The following is a 22,750-nucleotide window of genomic DNA, read 5'->3' as shown; positions in this document are numbered from 1 at the left end:
ACCATGTGGGAAAATTGTCACAATAAAGAACAAACTAAATCAATGACCAGCTGGACAACATACTCAGAATTACATAAAAAGAGGAAATGAGTTGAAATTTTACTGAGATTAAAATTAGAATTCCCTAACTATAAGGCTTGTCAGATGCTGAAATGTGTTCTTGGAGAAGTTTAAGGAATCGCCTTCCCTTGGGTGTATTAAGAAATAGAATAAACAGTCATTTGTCATAGATGGCTTAGGTACAGCCAAGCCAAGAATGAGAGGGTGGGCTCCATGACCTCTCAAGGGCTATTTCAGTCTATTTATAATAATTCAAAAAACACGAACTAATGATGAAATCAGCCCTGTTATAAAAGGACCACTCCAAAACAAACAAACAAACAAACAAACAAGCAGAGGGGGAAATTCATTGGCCATTTCTCCCTAAATCCCATAATTATTTAGGATTGTAGGAAACATCATATTTGTAGATTTTGTTTGTTTGTTTGCTTGTTTCATAGGAACAGCTAAATTGCACTGAAACAAATCCTGCAGGACTTTCCAAATGCTTTGGTAGAATTAAAATTTTTGTGGTAAGAAACATTAGTCTAATGCTGTAGTCACTGTTTCAGGCTTGATATTATAAGCTGCTACTCCATGAGCCAAAATGACAAGGAATGCAATAGATTTTGACTAGCAACATTTGTTTTTGTAATGGAGATTATTTCTCTGCCACCATGGCTTCTACAGAGCAAAGGCCTATGAATTACAGGGCACTCTGTGGTGCTGTTTTTGGATGAAGGATTTGTGCTAAAGCCAAAAGAATTGAGGCTAAGGGAAGAAATTTCACACTGGAATGGAGCAAAGGAGCATTCACTCAGTGATTCCTGATGCCTCTTCCGCTAGGTTTAATAGCACACATAGATGTCTAACTTTTGACATGCTTAACCTATGGCAACAGAAAATGATGGGGTTGTTTATAATATGTGATGCATTACATTAAAAAATATACAACTGAAACTGCGGGCCTGCCTGCATGGCTGCTGGAGGCCAATGATCTTGCACTCCTCTTTCAGAATGGAGTAAAGGAAGAGGGAGGACTCTGCAATCAATGGTAGGCAGATCCAGGGAAGCCTGGACCAGCAACCCCTGACAACCCTTTCTGAAACTGAGTAAAGGCAGAGGGAGAGCCCCACAAACAAAGGTGGGCAGCCAGTCTCAGGGAAGTGCCTGCTGGCTCACGGGGCAGTTGGAGGCCAGTGGCCCGTGAACACCTCTTCTGGAACCAAGTGTAGGCAGAGGGAGGCCCCACCAAACAAAGGTGAGGAGTGTGATCCAGGATAGTGCCCTCTGGGCAGCACACCTCAGTGGAAGGTTGGTGACCCCTGTGCACCCATGCGCCCCATTTGGAACATCGAATAAAGTCAGGAAGGCACAGGGAAGGCCCAGCTCCCAAGGGAGCAGCAACTGCTTGGGTGAGTGCTTTTTGGCTCATACACAGCATTAGAGTCTGTGTGAAACCCTACTGCATGCACAGACCACACCCACATTGTAGGTTAAGACACACATGTAGGAGGAGAGACCAGCAGCATATAGAGACTTGGTGATCTTCAGGGATATTCCCATCAACCCATCCACAGCATCACAGTCCTTGTGAAGTCTGGCATGACAGTGCCAAAGTTGGCCTGGCCACCAGTCCCTGACATCCCAGTAGGAGCACACCAAAAAGATGCCCGCCAGTACCAGTGGCACAGTGGCCCAGCACATAGAACAAATTTGAAAACAAACAACAGGGAGAAGGAAAAATACAAATAACCAAGCAAGCGACCTCTCCTGGAATAATTTTCACAACTTGGAAATAATTTCAGGAAGCCTCGTTTCATTGGATTAAACAAGTATCAAACTGTTCAAAAATATGTTTTTCTTAGATGATTTGTAGAATTTTTAAGAGAGCACAGATTCTTTTTCGTTTTTTCAGAGAGGAGAATTACTGGATATTGGTTATTCCTATGCGGGAAATGTATGATGTACTATCAAAAAATAAAGGATTCCAAGCATTTTACCCCTTGATGTAAAAAATCAGATGTAATATCAAAGACATCCCAGATACTGTAAAACACAAAGCATGAATTCTTCCTGTTTTTAGAAGTAAAAGTCAGAAACAATTCAAGAAAGCAGATACTAATTTATTTCCAAAGATTTTCCTTCAATTATTTTTTTTACAGCTAAATGAGCTGAATCAAGTTGAGAAGGAAACCATATTTTTAAAATTGAGAGGGGAAATGCAAAAATAATAGAATATTTGTTTCTTAAGAAACAAACCAAATCTAATTACTTCTGAGGATATATATTACCCAAACACAACTATTTTTTTTTCTGTCCTTTTTCATTTCCAACTTTTTATTTAGTCTGAGAAGAGAACAAGTTTCTGCCTTTTTGCTTCTCAGCTTCCTTACATTTTATTTACATTCTGTTTTGGGGTTGTGCTGCTTTAGAAGAAGTGCCTTGTGTCTGTTTCTCATTCTACTAATTATACTTGTTCAATTTAATTACCAAAATCAGAATTGCCATCAGGTTATACTTGCAAAGACTGGAGAATGTGTGAGCTCTAAGATTATTCTCTGAGCTTAACTTAAAAAAAAAAAAAAAAAAACTACAGGTATCCAAATCATTTTAAAATGTACTATAGGTACTCAAATCATTTAACTTCAAATCTCTTGTTTCTATGGCTCAGAATATGACACATAATCTGACTTTATACCAAAAGTACCAAATTTTTATTAAAAATTGGATACTCTTGTAATTGTAAGGAAATCTATTTTTCACTGTCTATCCTTCTTACCACCCCCACACCTTCCAATATAAGTCTGAAGGCAACTGATCTCTGGGGATAAAGATTCATATAACGATCCAAATTAGATACAAAACTGCCATGGTTACTATTGCAAATATGGGAATATAATATATGGAAATAATACTAACAGTTGAGCAAAGATTGGAAACTAATCTCATTTAAAAATCTGTTTTAGGGCCTCCCTGGTGTTGCAAGGGGTTAAGATGCTACCTATGAAGCTATCCGCAGTCACTACAGCATGAGTTTGATCTCTGGCCAGGGAGATACCCACATGGCGCAGCAGACTGATCCTGACTCGCCCACTGCTCCTCTCAGCAGTGTATTTCAGTCAGTCTTTCTGTTCTATTCCCCACTCTGTCTCTGGTGAATTCTCTCACCCCCCACACCTCTGACCTGTACCCCAGTTCTTGTATGCATAAATAAATCTTAAAAAAATCTGTTTTAATTTTATACTTTTTTAGTAGCTTGCAACACACAGGTTTTTCAAATGCTAAAAACACACACATTCTCAAACATCCATAGATATTAGCTAGCCACTCTACTTTTACAACAGAGGAAAGATTCTGGATTTCCTACTAAGAAGGTAGTATGGAAGTATCTTAGCAACTGATAAAAGTTGTGATGCATATTTCTATCACTCCTGGAAAATATCAAGTCTATTTTATTTCAGGCCCACATTTGACACCAATACAAGGAATCAATCCCAGATTTTCACTGCTGACTAAAACCCAGTGGATACCAACATGACCCTTCTGTTTCCTTGCTAGAAAACCAAAGAAATTAATGTGTTGCATGGTTAGAGTATGAATCATTATCTAAGATAACTTTGATTGAGCAGTCCAGTTTTTCACAAGGCATATAAGTGACCCAATAAAAGAAAGAAGTTTGACTCCCTGCGGTTGGGCACTACAGATCCAGGCGTTATCTCTGACATGGAAGACCAGGAAAGCTGAAGGTCAGATGTGGATCCATGTCAATTTTAGAAGCAATAAATAAGCAGGGGAATGGAGAGACTTTGGTAGCCTGTGGATGCAAACTAGGATGATTTTAGCTTAGTGAGACATGTGTGACATCCATGTTCTAGCAAGGGGTCTTTTTATAGAAAAAAATTGTGATCATTGCATTTGCTTTTGGAAAACTTATAAAGAGAAGACAACTCCATGGTCTGGAAATGTGGAGAAAAAAATAATATATTTTGAACATGAGTGAATTATTCAAATGAAACAATTTCACTATTTCAAGAACTAAAGAATAAAACTGAAAAAAGTCTGAAAGTATCCTAAACACAAAGGTATACTAAAATGTGGAATGACAAATGTAATCTCTAAATGGAGATGAAGGCCCAACTTTGTTCTGGAGGAATTTTGTTGTGATGGAATTAGACATTCTGTTTTGTACATTATAGCTCATCATAGTAAGAAAGTAAACTTGATATTTTTCTAAATTTATGTTCAGTTTAGCTTTGCTTCTCAAATAACCTTTAATTCACTAGCATAGCATTGATTACAAAATATACTGATTGTAAATAAACTTAAAAAGAATGAAACCAGGAGTTTGAGTAGAATCATCAAGAGAGCTAGCTGGACAGATGCATGCTTTAGGGAGATGTCTTTGAAATTGCACTGTTGCTCTCTGTGGTCATACTGTTAAGAGTACTCCATGAAGTCAATATACTACAAGTTAGATATATGTAATTTAATCTCTCAGAACTTTAAAGAAGGGAAATTAGTTAAAGTCAAATATAAGTCAGAAAAGAATTTGATTTGAACAAATCTTGTAATATCAATTCTATTGCTCATAATTCCTCATTGTCAACAGCTTCCCTTAGGATCTTATATAAACACAGCTATACCAGAGAAGACATACTTATTAAAATACCTTACCATATACTCTGAGGTCAATGTCCCTTTGCTTCTCCCCAGCAGCATTCACAGCTACACAGGTATATCTCCCTGTATCACTGATTTGTGCACTGGTCAATGCTAGGATGCGGCCCCCAGACAGAACCTATCAATAATAAGAAAGCAAATAGCCAACATGCCCCTTGAGAATAGCAGGTGTAAATGGACTTTTTCTGAGGTTAATCAGAAAATATGGATAGTTTCAAGCGGACAAACATTATATAATAATACCAGTCTCATCTTCTGAGTAGGAAAGGTAGGACGAGACTAGGTAATAACCACTGAAAACAAGTATCTCCATACAGGATCACATGTAGAATGATGGGGGAACCATCTTCTCTGCCAGGAAAACAAAAATTAAAATACACTTTAAATGAGCTATATGGGCTTCAGTTATTTTTAACTCTGACTCAAATTAAGGCACTTCATTTCTTTCTCAGGCCCAAATTCTATTCTTATAATGCTACCTTTATAATTTTTATTTACTTTTAAAAAATTTTTATAGAAATAAATATACCCTATATAGTTTTCTGATTCATTATTTCTGAACACTTACATATACATTCTGTTAGAAAAATGCTTGTGTTTGTTGTTGATGAAAATTTCTTTAGCTAAGGTATCGATATTTTGTGATGTGGCAGGGAATGGGGAGATTAAGTAGAAAGCAAAACAAATAGTCAAAAATATAGCACCCACATATGAGATACTGATCTTTTAATGAATAATTTAGAAATCCCAATTATGTGTTCATGGTATTTATATATAATACCATATATGTATAAAACTTTTCATAAAAGCTGTGAATTTATATACTTATTTGTTAATTCTTTTATTTGGATAATTTTTGTTAATTACTATTAATTCTCCTTAATATTTTGACTCTTTGTCTATTCTTCATTGAATAATGAGGTAGTACATTTCACCTAAAAAATGGCAGAGTACCTGTATCCCATTAGTGAAACTAGAGACAGGGCTTCCATCTTTCAACCAGGTCAGACTTGGGGCAGGGATACCTCTGGCTTCACATTCTAACCTCACCAGGTTATTTACCACCACAGTTACCATGTTATTGCTTCCAGAAATTGATGGGGCCACTGAAAAGGAATAAAAAAAAAAGGTAAGAGATGTTAACAACACACAACAATTCATCTCAGAAGACTGAAAACTCTATGTAATCTCAGCATCTTCTGAGATTCCAATCACAGTGATATTATGAGGTTATATCATTATCTCTATTTGACAGCTGAGGAAAAGCTGTTTAGGAAATCCAGTTCTAATGTCAGAGTGGATTTTTATTTCTTGATTTCTAAGGTCGTGTGTGTGTGTGTGTGTGTGTGTGTGTGTGTGTCTATCTCCACTGCACCCACTGTAGTATGTTAACTACTATTTCCTTTTTAAACACTGCTAAAGAAAAAAATAACTTGGAAACATTTCTCTAATATCTATGATTCTCTTCAAGAGTATTTTAGAAAAAGGGTTATTGTCATTAGCTGATAAATCATGACCATTTCAAAAATTCATCTAAAGCAAATTTAAGTTCAACATCATGGGAAATAAAAACATTTATTGGTTTAGAACACTGTGCTCTTAAATAAACATGACAATAACACACCCTGTTAAATATCTGCACTCAAATTTTATTGAAGCACTTATCATTCTGGATGCTTCTTTACCCTAAGATGAATCTGGAGGTAGCACTAACCATGGACCTGCAGACTGTAAAACAACTCCGTAGCTCCGGCCGAGTTGATTGCCACACACTTATAAATGCCAGCATCTGATATCTGGGCCCTTTCAATATCAATGATCTGTCCTCTGTTCAAGAAAGTTACACTGGTGGAGCCTGAGAGTGGATGATTATCTTTATACCATGTAATAGCTGCAAGGGGAAGAGAAAAAAGCCCATCTGTTAAGTATTTTTTTCTTTTATAAGCTCAACAGGAATATTAAACTGACTTTAACTAAAATAGCAACACGATTTATTCATATGCTTATCATTCCAGCTTAATCATTTAAATACCTATTTAAGATTGGTTTTAACACAGAGATAATCCTTGGAAGAATACAAATGGTCAAGTCAATATAATAGTCCTGAAAATGAATTTAGAAAAAGTATATTCTTTGTATTATCTCTAGGGTATCAATATTGTCAGATAACAAACTTTAAATCTGCTTATTATTGTGGATATTCCTTTCATCTATAAATATTTTGTCTATGCATCTAATCAAAGCAAATTTTATATACATTATTAATCTAAAAATTTATATTACTGATTCATGTGAATAATTTACCAGTGATGAGAGTAAAAAATGCAAAATGATAGTCTTAATAAAATTACTGATTTGGGTTATATATATATTTATATGAATATTTGAAAAGTCATGATGCATTTTGCTTTCACATGTATTACACATGTGAAATACCACTGTGGGTTTTGTGGCCATAGCATGAGCAATAATACAAGGTATTCACATATTTCTAAAACATTTAACTGGTTAAATTACTTCATGTACTTAAAAGCAATGAAAATTCAAAAACATCACCCACCCAATGATATCCTTTTCCATACTTTACCAATGAAAGGCACAATATAATCTTTCCTTTATAGTAACTGATACATTGTGCTCATCAACAGATTTATCTATTCACAGATATCATAAAATGTTAATAAGTTCCAGAATGCAAAAATAAACATACCAGGCAAGGGATTTCCTGCTGCCTTACACTCCAGTTGTACAGGGTTATTCACCACCACTGTCTCATTCAGCATCTTCCCTGCATCTTCCAGACTGGGTGGCTCTGCAAGCACAGACAGATAATTAATTTGTACAACTAAGCTATTTAAAGTAAAATTATTTCCTTAGTGGGAATGACCATTTCTTTCTGTCCTTCACATGTACATGCTGATATAGTGGGAATAAAAGTTAAGTATACTACTAAGTAGAATTGAACAGAATTTAAAAAAGAACTTACTATTTTTTCTGGATCATCCATTTCTCTGTGCCCAGATAGGAAAAGCCTTAGAATTAGAGATTAGTAAGTATTAAAATAATATTAAAGGAATATTTTAAAAATTCCAATGAAGGGCCTCCCTGGTGGCACAAGGGGTTAAGCACCGAACTATGAAGCAATCCGCAGCTTCTGCAGCATGAGTTCGATCCCCGGCCGGCCAGGGAGAAACCCACATGGCGAGGCAGACCTCTCCTGTCTTGCCCGCTGCTCCCCTCAGCAGTATATTTCGGTCAGTCTACCTGTTCTGTTCCCCAATCTGTCTCTGGAGAATCCTCTCACCGTCCCCCACCCCCCCGCATCTCTGGCCTGTACCTCAGCTCTTGTATGCATAAATAAATCTTTAAAAAAATGAAAAAAAATAAAATTTCAATGATCCTGATTGGTCTCATGAGGACTTGTCTTTACCAAGAAGTAAATTATTCCATTTCAAGTCTTCCAAGGAGAAATCATTATTTCTGAAAATATGTGACTTTATTGGACAATCATATTGGGCAGTACTGTTAAGCCATTTCAGAAACATAAAGTTATTTTTTCAGTTTTTAGTAGTTTTTTCTTTTGTTATAAAAGTTACAACTAAATAGTGAAATAAAACAGAATACTAGCTTTTTAATTTTAAGTAGTCACAGACAATGCTACCCTATTATTTAACATACTTATAAAGTGGGAATGTGAAAAGTCTGAGATACATGGTATAAAAGGGATAACAACTTGAATAGAAATACCCTATATTTTGGGGCCTTCCTGGTTGGTGGTGCAGGGGTTAAAGTCTCAGCGCTATCAAGCTATCTCTAGCCACTGCTGCAGGAGTTCTATTCTCAGGCCAGGGAGCCAACCCACATGGCATAGCAGACCTCTCCTGTCTCGCCAGCTGCTCCCCTCAGCAGTGAATTTCAGCAGATCCACCTGTTCTGCTTCCCACTCTGTCTCTGGTGAATCCTCACCCCTCCACCGCACACCTCTGGCATATACCCCAGTTCTTGTATGTATAAAAAAATCTTAAAAAAAAAAAAAAACACCTGTATTTTCAACACTGTCTCTAGGAACACAGGAGGGAGGCCAGGATAAAAAAAATTACAAGTAAGCTAGTAGTCTTGTCTTATTTGAAGAAGATGCTGCAGATAAAACTTAATACTTTAATAGAAAAACAAAGATTTGCTATATTGTAAATCTTAAAGATTTGCTAAAATTTAACTCATTCAGTGCACTGGAGTCCCTCACTTTCAGCTTATACAATCAAGCAATTATCCATTAATTTAGCAAAAACAGAGAAAAGAGAAAGGTAACAGGAACAAGAAAATGATTAGAATAAGACAGCAGAAATAAACTCAAATATATAAATCAAAAGCATTATGTGTGAGTTTGTTTTCTTATTAGACAAAGTTAAAACTAATTAATATTTTGATAATTAAAAAATCCAAGTGTATAAAAAGCACAAATAAAAAACTGCAAAACTCTTGACTATAAGCAGCTTTACCAGGTGAGCAGGGATGACATCAATTTCTAACTGATATAATAAGCAAGTCATTAATCACAACAAAGCAAAATGCTTTCTGTTGCTTAGAATGCTATGCTTATGAAAAATCCATCATAATGGCAATGCCTTATATATTGAATAAAAAGGCAAATATTGTTAAAAAGCAGGTATATTTCTTCATTGTCTTCATTCATATTAATGGTCCAGATATTTGTGGGTTTATTTCTGAGCTTGCTATTATATTCCATTGGTCTCTGTTTCTGGTTTGGTTTTTTTTTTTTTTTTGTTGTTGTTCCAATACCATACTGTTTTTATTATTACTGTGTCGTATAGTTTGAAGTCAAGGCATTTGATCCCCCATTTTTCCTCTTTTCTGTTAGGATTGCTTTGGCTACTTGGAGTCTTCTGTAGTTCCATACAAATTTTATTGTTGTCCTTGAAAAATATCACTGGGATTTTAATAGATATTGCACAGAATCTATCAATCGCTTTAGGTAATATGGCCATTTTAACATTGTTTATTCTCCTAACCCATAAACAAAGAACATATTTCTATTTCTTTGTGTCTTTTTTTAAATTTCCTTTTACAATATCTTACAGTTTTTAGCATATAAGTACTTCTCCTCCTTTGTTAAATTTACTACCAGATATTCCTTCATCTTTGTTGTCATTGTAGGTGGAGTTATTTTCTTAATTTCTCTTTTTGCTAAGTCATTCGTTGCATATAAAACACAATGCAGTTTTCACTGTAGTTTTGATTTGCATTTCCCTTATAATATGTGATGAACATTTTTTTTTCATGTGTCTGTCTATGAACGTCTTTTTTAGAGAAGTATTTATTTAAGTCTTTTGCTCATTTTCAATTGGGTTGCTGGTTTTTGTTGAGTTGTTTGAGCGCTCCATATATTTTAAAAATTAAAACCCCTTGTCAAATGTGTGATACACAAGTATTTTCTCATTCTTTTAGATTTGTTGTTGGCTTCTTTTATTGTACAAAAGCTCCTTAGTTTGACGGAGTACTATTGGCTTATTTTTTGTTTTGTTTTCCTTTCCATTGGAGTAGTATACCTAAATGCTTGCCTGAGGTTGAGATCAAGAAGTGTATAACCTATGTTTTCTGTTATGCATTTATAGTTTCAGGTCTTATATCCAAGTTTTTAATGCATTTTGATTAAATTTTATGTGTGGAGTAATTATTTAGTTTTATTACTTCTTTTTGCATGTGGCTGTCCAATTTTCCCAAAACCATTTGTTAAACAGACTTTGCTTGATTGAACCATATGCACATATGGAAATGTGATGTTGTTGTCCCAAAATTATATAAGTATTAAGTAGTATATGTTAATGTGCCTTTCTCAGAAATTGACCCTATAGTGAAACAAAAATTATAAAGAATATGAAAAATAATATTTCCCATTGAGTGTGTACATTTTCATAACAAAGAACACATATATTTTTCAATGTCAATGGAATACTTCCAAAATAGACTATATAAGTATTAGGTGACAAAATATAACAATAAAGTATATATAAAACAATTAAATAATGAATAGAAATCTATAATAAAAATGAATAGAAATCCATAACAAAAGTATTAAGCATCATACCTGGTGAAAAGCTTCATTATAGAAGAAATCAAGACAGAGGTATGGGATCAGAAAATTGTAATGAGGGTCTTCCTGGTGGTATAAAAGGTTAAGCATAGCACTGTGGAGCTACCTGCAGCCTCTACAGGATGAGTTCAATTCCCAGCCATCCAGGGAGCTACCCACATGGTGCAGCTGACCTCACCTGTCTCGTCTCTGCTCCCCTCAGCAGTGTATTTCAGTCAGTCTGCCTGTTCCTTTCCCCACTCTGTCTCTGGTGAATCCTTTCTCTCTCTCTCTCTCTCTCTCTCTCTCTCTCTCTCTCTCTCACACACACACACACACACACACACACACACACACACACACACCTGCACTTCTGGCCTGGACCCCAGTTCTTGTATGCATAAATAAATAAATCCTCTTTTAAAAAAGAAAATTGCAGTGAGAATACTTAAAAATTAAAACCTACAGATGTAACCAAGCATCTCAGCACTCAACAGAAATCTTAAAACCCCAATTAGTCTTAAAAACTATGAATTGTTGAAAATAGATGTTTTAAGCATCTAGCCAGAACCTAGAAAAAACCTAATGAAATAAATCATAATAAATTATGAATAAAAAATAATAAAAATAAAGGCAGAAGACACCAAAGAAAAAAATACAAGTTACCAAAAAATCAGGAAAAGAGGCCAAAAAAGGCCAAATAAAAGGGAATAAAAGATTAAAGCTGGTTGACAAGTATAAAATAAAGTCTTTCCTTGGAGGCAGAAGTCCTTGTGGTTCAGATCTTTATTTTCCTGGATGTTGTTCCTGTAGTTGAATCCTAGAACCCAATCTTCCTTTGCTCCTGTGGTTCCTTCATATCCATCTAATTTAATATTTTAATACTTACTGCTTGAAATTCTTAGTATAGTTCTGATTTCCGTATTCAGTGCTGGTACACACACACATATATACACATATGTATATACACATATAAACACAACACACGCACACTATGCACACACACATAGTATTGTACTTATGAGCAAAAGACCTTTAAATTGGCTGACTTTTCCAACTGGAAATGAAAAACAGTTAGTCCATGGCACAGTCCTTTAAAATAGTAATTATAAACTCAGTGAAACCATCTGGACTGAAGTTATCACTGAGTGATTTGACAGACTGTGTAGCTTCTGCAATCAAACGATGCAGTAGGAATAAGAAACATCAGAGCTGTGGAGTGGGCTAGTATTTTAATTTCACTAGAGAATTTGAAGAAAAAAGACAAGATATCACTAAGAGCACCAGTGTAAGGAACCTAAAAACTCTATTTTTTTTAAAAAAGAAGAAAAACAAAACAAGCAAAAGTTAACACAGGAAAAAAGTGACAATCAATATCTTCAGAACTCTGAAAATAAACCAAAACTTGTAATAATTAAATTGTTTAGGTAAAAAAAAAAACAAAAAAAACAAAAAACAGCTAAACCTCAGTAAGAACAATGAGTTTTATGGCACTTAATTTCATCCTGTTCCCATCACTCTCTACCAAGTAACTTGAAAAAAAATACCTCTGTGACCACGATGAAAAAGGCAGTCTAGAAGATGATTGAGTAAGAAGACTGGGTTTGCAGCTGCCGAAAAACACCATTCCTAAAAACCTGTCACCATTTGACCTGTTTGGCCCTTTCCTGCAAATTCCCACTCAGAGGACTTATCTTTATTTGGCAGACTCACAATTTAGCTCATTGCAAAAAAATCTTTTCCCCAGAAGTACTTTAAAGTATGACAAAATAAACTTTACTGAATTTATTCAGAAAAGCTATTAGCATAGTAACCATCCTGTGTTCCCACAGAACCTATTCAAACTTGGTAGTTTAAATCATATTATTTTTCAATTCTATAGGTCAGAAAACCAAGATTGTCTCATTGGATTAAAATCAAGATCTCAGAAGGACTCAGTTCTTTTCTGAACATTCTACATTCTGTTTTTTTTTTGTCCTTTCCATTTTCTAATGGCCACTTGCACTGATCAGCTGCTTGTTCCCATCCTCCATCTTCAAAGCCAGCAGTGGGTAGGCAGGGGTTGGGGAGGGCTAATAAGTTCTTTTCACATCCTCTTACTCTGAAGTTCCCTCTCCCACTTTCAGCTTTAATAGCCATTATGATTATACTGGACTCAACTAAGTAATTCAGGATGACCTCTCTATTTAAAGGTCACATTATTAACAATCTTAATTCTATCAGCAATCTTAATTCCCCTTTGCCACGTGACCTAACTTATTTACAGGGTCTGGGGTTAGAATATAAACATTTTGAGGGACGGAAGTTTTCTGTCTATTCACTCAAATCAATAAACTAAAGGAATAAGTAAACATAGCAACAACAATAGCAACAAAAATCATGAAAAGGAAATGACTTACAGAGTTTCTATATTACTTAAAATGTTACTTTTAAAGAATAAATTAAGAGAGATGCAAAGGACTAAGGAAGCATGGTCAATTGAGACTATCTAGTTTTGGTAACAGTAAGAAAAAAGTGAAGAAAAGTGAACAAAACAGACTCTTTAAGGCTTGCGGGACAACATCAAACTTTATGCATAATGGGTCTCCCAAAGGAGAGGAGGCGAAGGTGCAGAAAGAATAATGTTTCAAGAAATATTTTGAAATCTTCTCAAATTTGATGGACAACAAGTCTAAAAAGCTAAAACACTCCAACACAGAAAAACAAACAAAAAAATACACACCCAGATATAAATATCATAATCAAATTGTTTAAAGGCAAAGATAGAAGGTAACCTTGAAGGCAACAAAATAAGTGACTTATTAAATGCAGGAATCCTCAGTAAGCTGAACAACTGATTATTCATCTAAAAAAAAAACCACAAAAACTTGGAGTCCAGAAAGCTGTATAAACCCAAGTAATATATTAAAAGAACAAAGGGAAATAAAATGGTACACAAGATAATATCTATTTAGTAGAAAATTGTAATAATGGAAAATAAAAACAGTGACAATATAATGCATATAAAAAATACAGCAAATGACAGACATAGACTTGGACATCAGTAACTACACTAATTACAAATGTACTAAACATTCCAATCAAAAACTAAGGATTTAAAAAAAACCTAATCCAATTATATGTTGTCCACAAAATACACACTTTTGATTCAAAGACACAAATAGGTTGGAAGTGAAAGGATGGGGAAAAATATATACCATGCAAACAATAACCAAAAAGGAGCCAAGGAGACTATACTATACTAACACCAAACAAGAAAGACCTGGAACAAGAAATCTTATTAGAAATAAAGTAGGACATTTTTCAATGATATAAATTCTGATTAACCAAAAAGATTTAACATTTTAAGATATATTCATGTAACAATAGAGTTGCAAAATACATGGGGAAAAATTGACAGATTCATCATGTAAAACAATTCTCTAATAGTTGAAGATTTCAACATGCCATTTTCAAGAATGGATAAAACAGTGAAAAGAAAATCAACAGTAAAATAGAAGACTTGAACAAATCTGTAAACTAATAGATACACATAAAAACACCACCCAACAATGGAATGTATATTCTTTTCAGGAAGACATATAACATTTTCAAGGATAGATGCTATGTAAAGCTATAAAATAAGCCACAATAGATCTAAAAAGATTAAAAATATGTTCTCCAACCATAATGGAATGAAATTATGACTAACCATGAAAAAAACTGGGAAATTTGGAAATATATAGAAATTAAATAACATTTCTAAGTGACCAAATGCTTTAAAGAAGAAATGTCATAAAATATTAGCTGATACTTTGAAGTGAGTAAAAATGAATATACAACACATTAAAAACTTATGGGATGCAAGAAAGCACTTCTCAAGCAAAATTTGTAGCTGCAAATTATATTTAAAAAATCTCAGAAAAATAAGCTAACATTCTATCAGAAGCTGATGAACACAAGCAGGCTCTAGAAAATGGAATAACCTAATATTCCATCTTAATAAAGACTAGAACATAAAGAATTATATAACAAAAAACAATAAAGAAAATGAATGAAACCAAAACTGGTTCTTTGCAAAAAATCAACAAAAATGGAAAAAATATATTTAATTATATATATATTTATATAAATATATATTTTTATTTATATATATTTTAAATCATTTTTCATTTTTGAAGGGATTATGCTCAATGAACTAAGTCAGAAGGAAAAAGAAAAAATATCAGATGGTTTCACTTATAGGAGGAATACAGGGGAATCAAATAAGGCATTAGGGAAAAATAATAACAATAAAAACATAACAAAACAAAACAAAAATAAACACACAACTATAAATCAGAGACATTCTGCATGGGAGGGGAAGAGAGAGGGACCAAACTAGAGAGGGAAGAGCACAAGGGACTGTGGTGATACAGTGAACTGGTAGTGGAAATTCTATAGGGACTACACCTGTGAAAAGAAAGCAAACATTGCAACAAAATAGAGAAAAATTTAGACTAACACAAGTGAGCTAAGACCAAATTATTAAAATTGGGAGTGAAAGAGGATAACCAATTCTTTATTACCAAATCTACAGAGATAAAAAAGTATTATACTAGAATATTACAAACAATTGTGTACCATGAAATGAGATAACCAAGGTAAAATAGACAATTTCTTAGAAAGACAGACTATTCAAATTGACTAATAAAACAGAAAATCTGAATAGACATATAAAAACAAATGAATTTCATTATTAATCAAAAAACTTCCTACAAAGTATACACCAGGTCCATATATTTTTCCTGGTGAATTCTATGAAACACTTAAAGAATTAGCATCAATCCTTTACAAACTCTTTCAAAATATAACAAAGAAGGAAACCTTCTCAAATGATTCTAAGTAGCTAGTTTCAGCATGATAACAGAACCAGAGACATCCAATGAAAGGACACTAAAGACTAAGATCCTCTTTAAAGACAGACACAAAAAATATCAACAAAATACTAGTAAATGAATCCAGCAACATCTGAAACAGATTATGCTCCATGACAAAGAGGGATTTGTCCCAGGAAAGCAGAGTTTTAACATGAAAATCAATGTTCATGGACAAAAATCATGATCATCTCAATAAATGTAGAATAAGTATTTGATAAAATCCAAACCATTTCATGATTAAAATCACTTAACAGAATAAGAATAAAAAGAAAGATTCTCAATCTGATAAATACCACTGAAGAAAAATACACACCTAATATCACATTTAATGGGAAAACTTAAAGCTTTCTTTTAAATCCAGGAACAAGACAAGGATATCACCAGTTCTATTGTTATTTAACATTGTATTAGAGGCTCTACCTAGCATAAGTAGGAAATAAAAAAAAAAATCATCCAAATTGGAAAGGTAGTTAAATTATTTCTAAAGGCAGATGACATGATTTTATAAGTAGAATATCCGAAGACCTCCTCAAAAGCTTATCAGTAATAAATGAGTTGAGCCAAGTTGTAGGCTATGGGATCATTACACAAGATCATTTGTATTTTTATACAGTAGCAAATAAAAATCTGAAAGCGTGATTTACAACAGCATCAAAACATAAAATATTCAGGAACAAATTTAATTATAGTCACAAGCTTTTTCTTCAAAAAACTCCAAAACATCATTACAAAAATTAAAGGAATTCAAATCTAAATCTATGAAAAGAAGCACATGTTCATGGGTTGGAAGATAAATATTCTTAACATGAAAATATTTCTGTCATCAACATATTCAATAAATCCTAATTGATATCCCAATTGCATTTTTTTACAGAAATTAACAAATTGATACTAAATTGTTTATATAAATGCAAGAGACTCAATACAATAAAATAATTTTTAAGGACTAAAAATAAAGTAATTATATTTTCTGACTTCAAAATTGCTGCAAAGCTACAGTATTCGGGAGTGTGGTAATAGATTTTAAAGACTTAAATGTAAGACCTGAAACCACAAACCCCTAAGCTTCTAGAAGGAAACATATCAGCATCATAGATGTCAGTTTTGGTAGAGCTTTTTTGGATTTGACACCAAAAACAAAGGCAACAAAACAGAAATAGTGTGACCACATCAAACTGAAAAAATTCTGCACAGCAAGAGAAACAACAATTAAAAGAACCTACTGATTAGGAGAAAATTTTGCAAATCATGTATCTGATAAGGAGTTAATGGCCAATATTTAAAAATGCATATAATTCAGTAGCACAAAACATAAATTGATTTAAAAATGGGTAGAGCTTCTAAGTAGACACTTTTGCAAAGAACACATATATATGGTCAACGGGTACATGACAAGGTCTAAAAATTACTAATCATCAGGAAAATACAAATCAAATCCATGATGATGCAAATCAAAACCACACTGAGCTATCTCACCTCACCACCTTTTAGGATAATTATTATCCAAAAGACAAAATATAACAAGTGATGGGGAGGATATGGCAAGTGTTGGCAAGAAGGTGAATAAAGGGGGATATTTGTACACTGTTAGTAAATCGGTAGAGTCACTATGGAAAACAGTATGAAGGTTCTTCAAAGAAAACAAACAACCAAACAAAGTACAATATGATCACTTCTGCTATTTATCTTAAGGAAGTAATGAATCTATCTCAAAGACATATTTATAATACCATGCTCACTGCAACATTATTTACAATAGCCAAGATATAGAAACAACCTAAGTGTCTGTTAATGAATGAATGGGTAAAAAAGATGTGAAATATATACAGATGTATGTACACACATTTTATATATACACACTACATGATCATTAATACTATTCAATCATGTAAAAGAAGGAAATCTCAAGAATAACATGGATGAATTGATAGAACATTATGCTAAGTGAAATAAGCTAGAGAAATACTGTATAATTTATTGCAGATTCGATTAAAAAAACATACTCATAGTAATAGAGAGCAGAATGTCAGAGGTTAGGGGTGGAGGTACAGGAAAATGCTGGTCATAGTCCTTCAGTTATGAGTAAGTTCTGGTGACACAATATACAGGATGTGACTACAGTTAATAATCAGTATAGCTAAGAGAGAAGATCTTAACCACTCTCACTGCAAAATAAATAAATAAATAAATAAATAAATAAATAAATAAATAAATAAATAAATAATAAATACAGATAACAGATGAGGCAATTGATGTGTTAACCAATTGCAGTAACAATTTCAAGATATTTACATAAATTATAATGTACATTTTTAGCATATTGAGTATATTGAGTCAATTATGCCTCAATAAAGCTGAAACAAAACAAGACTGTGGTACTGGCTTAAGGGTAGACATAAAGGCAATGGAAAAGAATTGAGGTTACAGAAATAACCTTTACACATCTATAGTCAAATGAGTTTTTAAAAGGTGCCAAGACCACTTAATAGGGGGAAAAAAACTTTCAACAAGTGGAATTTGGACATTTTAGGTAAAGAGTAAATACAAAAATAAATTCTGTTAGTCCCACCTATCATTTAAAGAGATAGTCTTGCAATTTTGAATGTAGGAGAACAGTTTTCTATACAGAAATATTAGTAAAGGAATAATATCTTATGTGAACAATAAAAGAGGTCTGCACATTCTAAGCAAGAGGTTGAATTCCATTCAATTTGTGGCTTTTTTCCCTTCCTCCAAAGGCTGCCTACTCACTTCATGCCAAAACCACCATACTTACTTCTTGGCAAATTGTGAACTAAATTATGCCTACTGTTTTAATCACTCAAAAGTAGAAACTGACTTTTCCAAATCCTGGTTAAATCTGAATGAATACATAGCTGATCTAAAAGTGATTTGGGTAAGTTTATTCTCCATAACCAACAAAATTATGACAGTGAGCAGAAGATTCATCTACACTGAGCAAATAGTATAACAAGAGTCCTGAATTGAAGTTATTTATTTAGAAAAGAAAAAAAAAAGGTTTATTACAAATCCTCAAGTGTCCTTTAGTCCACAAGTCAGCAAAACACAGAAACAATGGAGAAACCTTTTTTTAAGTGGGTGTTGGCAGATGTTAGCCAAGCAATGATTTTTGAAAAGTCAAATGGTGCTCTACTAATGTTTTCACCAGACTACAAACACAGACACAAGATGGTCCCTGGCCAACAATGAAAGGCAACAGGATTTTAGATTTATTTGTTATAATGTTGGTGTAGTGAGAAGGGCCATAAGCTAAGTATGTGTCTGGCCAAAACAGTGGTTAAACTACCATTTATGAATGATGACTAGGAACCAAGCATCAGGCTAAGATTTTCACTTGTAGCCTTTCATTTAATCCTCACAACAACCTTTCCAATGATTATTATTATCCCTTCCCATTTTACAGATGAAAAAGCTGAGTTTTTAAAAAGTTAACATGTAAGCCAACTCTCCTCCAGTATTCACTTTGTAGAACAGGGACCCACACTCAAAGACTTGATTTTCAGCCACAACATTCTACTTCTGGATGTCTCACCTTAGTTAATTTCCCCCAGAAAATAATTAAGTACAGATGAAATGAATGCTTGAGCCATTAGACTCCAAATTATCATTTGTTTGTGGAAACATCTGTCTCAGTTGGCAAATATCCGACGTTTAGATACAATTTCATAGTTTGTTCTAGAGAATAAGAACTTCCAGAATTATGAAACTGATGATCAAAAAGGACCACCAACTGAGAGCCTCTGTCTTTCAAAATAGACAGAGCTCCCTAGAAAACCCAGGGGACCATGAGCATGCTTTTCTTCTCATGACCATGACTTTGTCTTCTACTCCAGGAGACCATCCACCCTTACTTACTTCATCTTCTGGAAACACTTTTTTCCATGATTGAGAAAACTGAAAGCATCTAAAATCTCCTTTATAAGAAAGCAAACTATTAAACAATTGGAAAGCTGAGTTTTCTTAGGATTGAATACTTCTGGATGACAATTGTAGTTAATTTTCATTTGCTGAATGTATCACCGGAGCAATAAAGATTGGAATTAAACCCTAACTTAAAAGGCAACTATAGAGTTGGTTGAATAAGTGAATAAATAAACTGAATGAAATGATCACAGCTTCCCTATAAACTTTTCAATGTTCCTCTTAATAGCAGAATTAGATAACAATACTTCAGAAACATTTAGAGCAAAAGAGTATAACAGAACTAATTCCTCTCTTGTTCTTGATAATATAAGTTCCTGTTACTGACTTCGAAGGATGATTACCTTTACTAGAAATGATTCTATCTATAGTAATCGGAGCATGCCATTTAATAACTCAAGTCTTTAAGCTATTCTACTTCTCTTTCTCCACCCTATCCTATGGAGTAGTTCACAACAGGTTAAATTGTCATTGAAATCTATCATCACTCTGTCCCTTAGAAATTTCTACCTTTTTGAACATGTGTAATGCTCACTGAAGTTATTAATATAAGAATGGAGAGAACAGAATCAAGTTTGGAACCATATGCATCTGATGCTGCTGTCACACGTGCCAATATGTCACATGTCATGTGTACTTAGCCAACTACTTTCTCTAGGTTGATCACAGCCAGTATTAGATTAAATGTTAACTTTATCATTCATTTTTCCTTCAGGTTGATTAACTGTTATCCAGACATTCAAAATCATACTAGCTGAAACATTTTCAGCTCCTACTATATCTCACCTCTTTGGTGAGACAGAGATCATGGTTAGCATAGAATTTAAACCAAAAGTTAGTTTGACTCCAATGGCTGAGATGATCACAACATATAAAACTATCCTACTTAACTCTTTCCTCTTAGTTAACAATGGAGGCCAGATAAGAACTGAAATTGTTGAAAGGAGAAGATAAAGGAGAGCAGGAGTCTCAGGGTAGAAAAATAGGGACAAGGAGAGCACCATCAGTATTCAAAGACAGAATTCAAAGATTCTCAAAAGAAATAAAACAGAAAAAGCTAACAATCTGATCACTTAACAACATGTCTCAGAAGGAAAACTACAGTTATCTTGACTAGGACATATAATTTACCACTGGTAAATTTATGGCACCAGTAAAACAAACAAACAAAAAAATTACCTCAAGCATATAGTTGGGTGGAAGTCTAGATCTGAGATGCTGGAGACAACTATTAAAGAGCATTAGGAAGAGATAAAAGGCTTTATGAGGAACAAGATAAATTCAAGGCAACTTAAGGTAGGGAAGGACCAACCTGCCCCGCCTGCCAGCAAGCATGGTAAGGTAATCCCAAGATGGAGATAGTCAAATGTTAGTCTTTAAGTTGATTAATTAGAGAAAAAAACTAAGGGCCTCCGAATGAACATAATTTGTATGTGTTGACATCCACAAGTTACGTGTTTCCATTTGGGGATCTCGGGAAAGAATAAATCAGTTTATTGGAACCATTAAGGGACCTAATGATTTGAGTCTTTTAACTGGCTGAGTTAAATAAAAGAAAATATGTAAAGAAGCAAATTAGAAGAACTTAATATCCAATTAAGGCATTTTTTTCATTCACTCACTATTTTATTCTTTCATTTGTTAAACATTTATTGACAGCCTATTTTACATCCGAAATTAAACTAGACTTTGGACATTACTATAGGTTTGGACTAGGAAAAAAAAAAAGAATTCTACCATCTGTGAAAGATGTCTCCACTCTGAGTACTGCAGAATAGCTGCAGAGGCTGGAGTCAGTAAAACAAATACTTTGTTTGCTGTAAAGAAGTTCTGCAACAAGAAGTAACAAAGTGCCAGTAAAAGTCCAGATACAAAAGTTCACCTGTCATGTTGACAAGTTGCTGGAAGGAAGAACATATGATAATTGACTACAGGCTCTGGCCCTCCATCTCTATAGGGATTTTTTAGTATAAGAGGTTCAAGTAGCGTTGGCCCTCATATATCCACCCCCACAAACAGATATGAGATGTTGACTTTGTAAATGAAAGGATGACTTTGAACTTATGATCAGTGCTCCTCCTTTATCATTATCCAAGGATGTCAGAAACTAACCTGCTAGAAGTTAATCAGATGTCTCCATTCCCATTCTAGAACACCCTTGTTCTAGAACACCCTTGTTCTAGAACACCCTTGTTCTAGAACATCCTTGTTCTAGAATGGGAATGGAGACATCTGATTAACTTCTAGCAGGTTAGTTTCTGACATCCTTGGATGTTAACAAGACCCTAGTTCTAGAATGTGTTATGTATTCTTTCTGTGCATGCAACTTATCTATATAAACTGAGACCAAACCTCTAAAGGTGGGTCAATTAGAGAAGTCTCATGGCTGTTCCCCTGGTTTAGGGCCTGAGTGACTCTGAATCACCTCTTTTAATAAACTTCTAATTTATTAAAGTCTGATTTCACTTTACACAGTGATTGTTTCAGTTGACATAGGTTAAGTTGTTTATAAAAGAGTGAATGTATGAATGAATGGATGGATGGATGGATGGATGGATGGATGGATAAAAGATTTAACAAGAAATCACATGAATTAGAGATAATGACTAATGAGTAAGTGAAAACCTTTGAAAAAATCAAAAGTGAAGACTTCTGTGAATTCTCCTTAGCTATATTAGAAAAGCCCAAGTCTACAATTCTTGGCCCTTTCTTATGAGTCTCCAGAGATGTGAAGTCTTAAATTGAAGGTCAGGAAGTCTCTCAAGTTTACTGTGAAGCTGTAATATTCATGAGGTGTTCATAGCCACCCGGACTTTTTATTAAAGCATGAAAGAGAAGATCTTCAGCCAAGCTTAGCTTCTACTTACAAAATCCCTCTCATAGGCAGGCAAGAAAAGCACAGACAAGATTAAGGAACAACCTTGAAACTTCTTTTTGGCAAATGTTGTCTGAAGAAAGTTATCACTTAATAGAATTCAAATAATTAAAAACATGAGTAGTGTATTTATTTATGATCTCTAGCACGACCTGTGTGACATCTGGAAAATTGAAGATCTTTAAATAAGGAATCATAATTACAATAATGTAAAAAGAGTAT

The 22,750-nt window shown here is 34.0% G+C and overlaps 1 protein-coding gene across 1 annotated transcript in view; it reads right to left on the bottom strand.

Moving 5' to 3' along the window:
- Positions 1 to 22,750, bottom strand: part of HMCN1 (hemicentin 1) — a gene marked incomplete at both ends in the record, with an annotated part of 509,757 nt that overhangs the window by 186,478 nt on the left and 300,529 nt on the right. The window contains 4 exons of the mRNA XM_084251187.1: positions 4,717 to 4,840; positions 5,677 to 5,828; positions 6,437 to 6,613; positions 7,433 to 7,534. Of these exons, the coding sequence (XP_084107313.1) occupies positions 4,717 to 4,840; positions 5,677 to 5,828; positions 6,437 to 6,613; positions 7,433 to 7,534 (555 nt within the window). The remainder of the gene's footprint in view (positions 1 to 4,716; positions 4,841 to 5,676; positions 5,829 to 6,436; positions 6,614 to 7,432; positions 7,535 to 22,750) is intronic.

The sequence above is a fragment of the Talpa europaea genome (assembly GCF_964194135.1).
Source record: "Talpa europaea genome assembly, chromosome: 12".
Taxonomy (NCBI): domain Eukaryota; kingdom Metazoa; phylum Chordata; class Mammalia; order Eulipotyphla; family Talpidae; genus Talpa; species Talpa europaea.
This window is presented reverse-complemented; position numbering and strand designations above follow the sequence as displayed.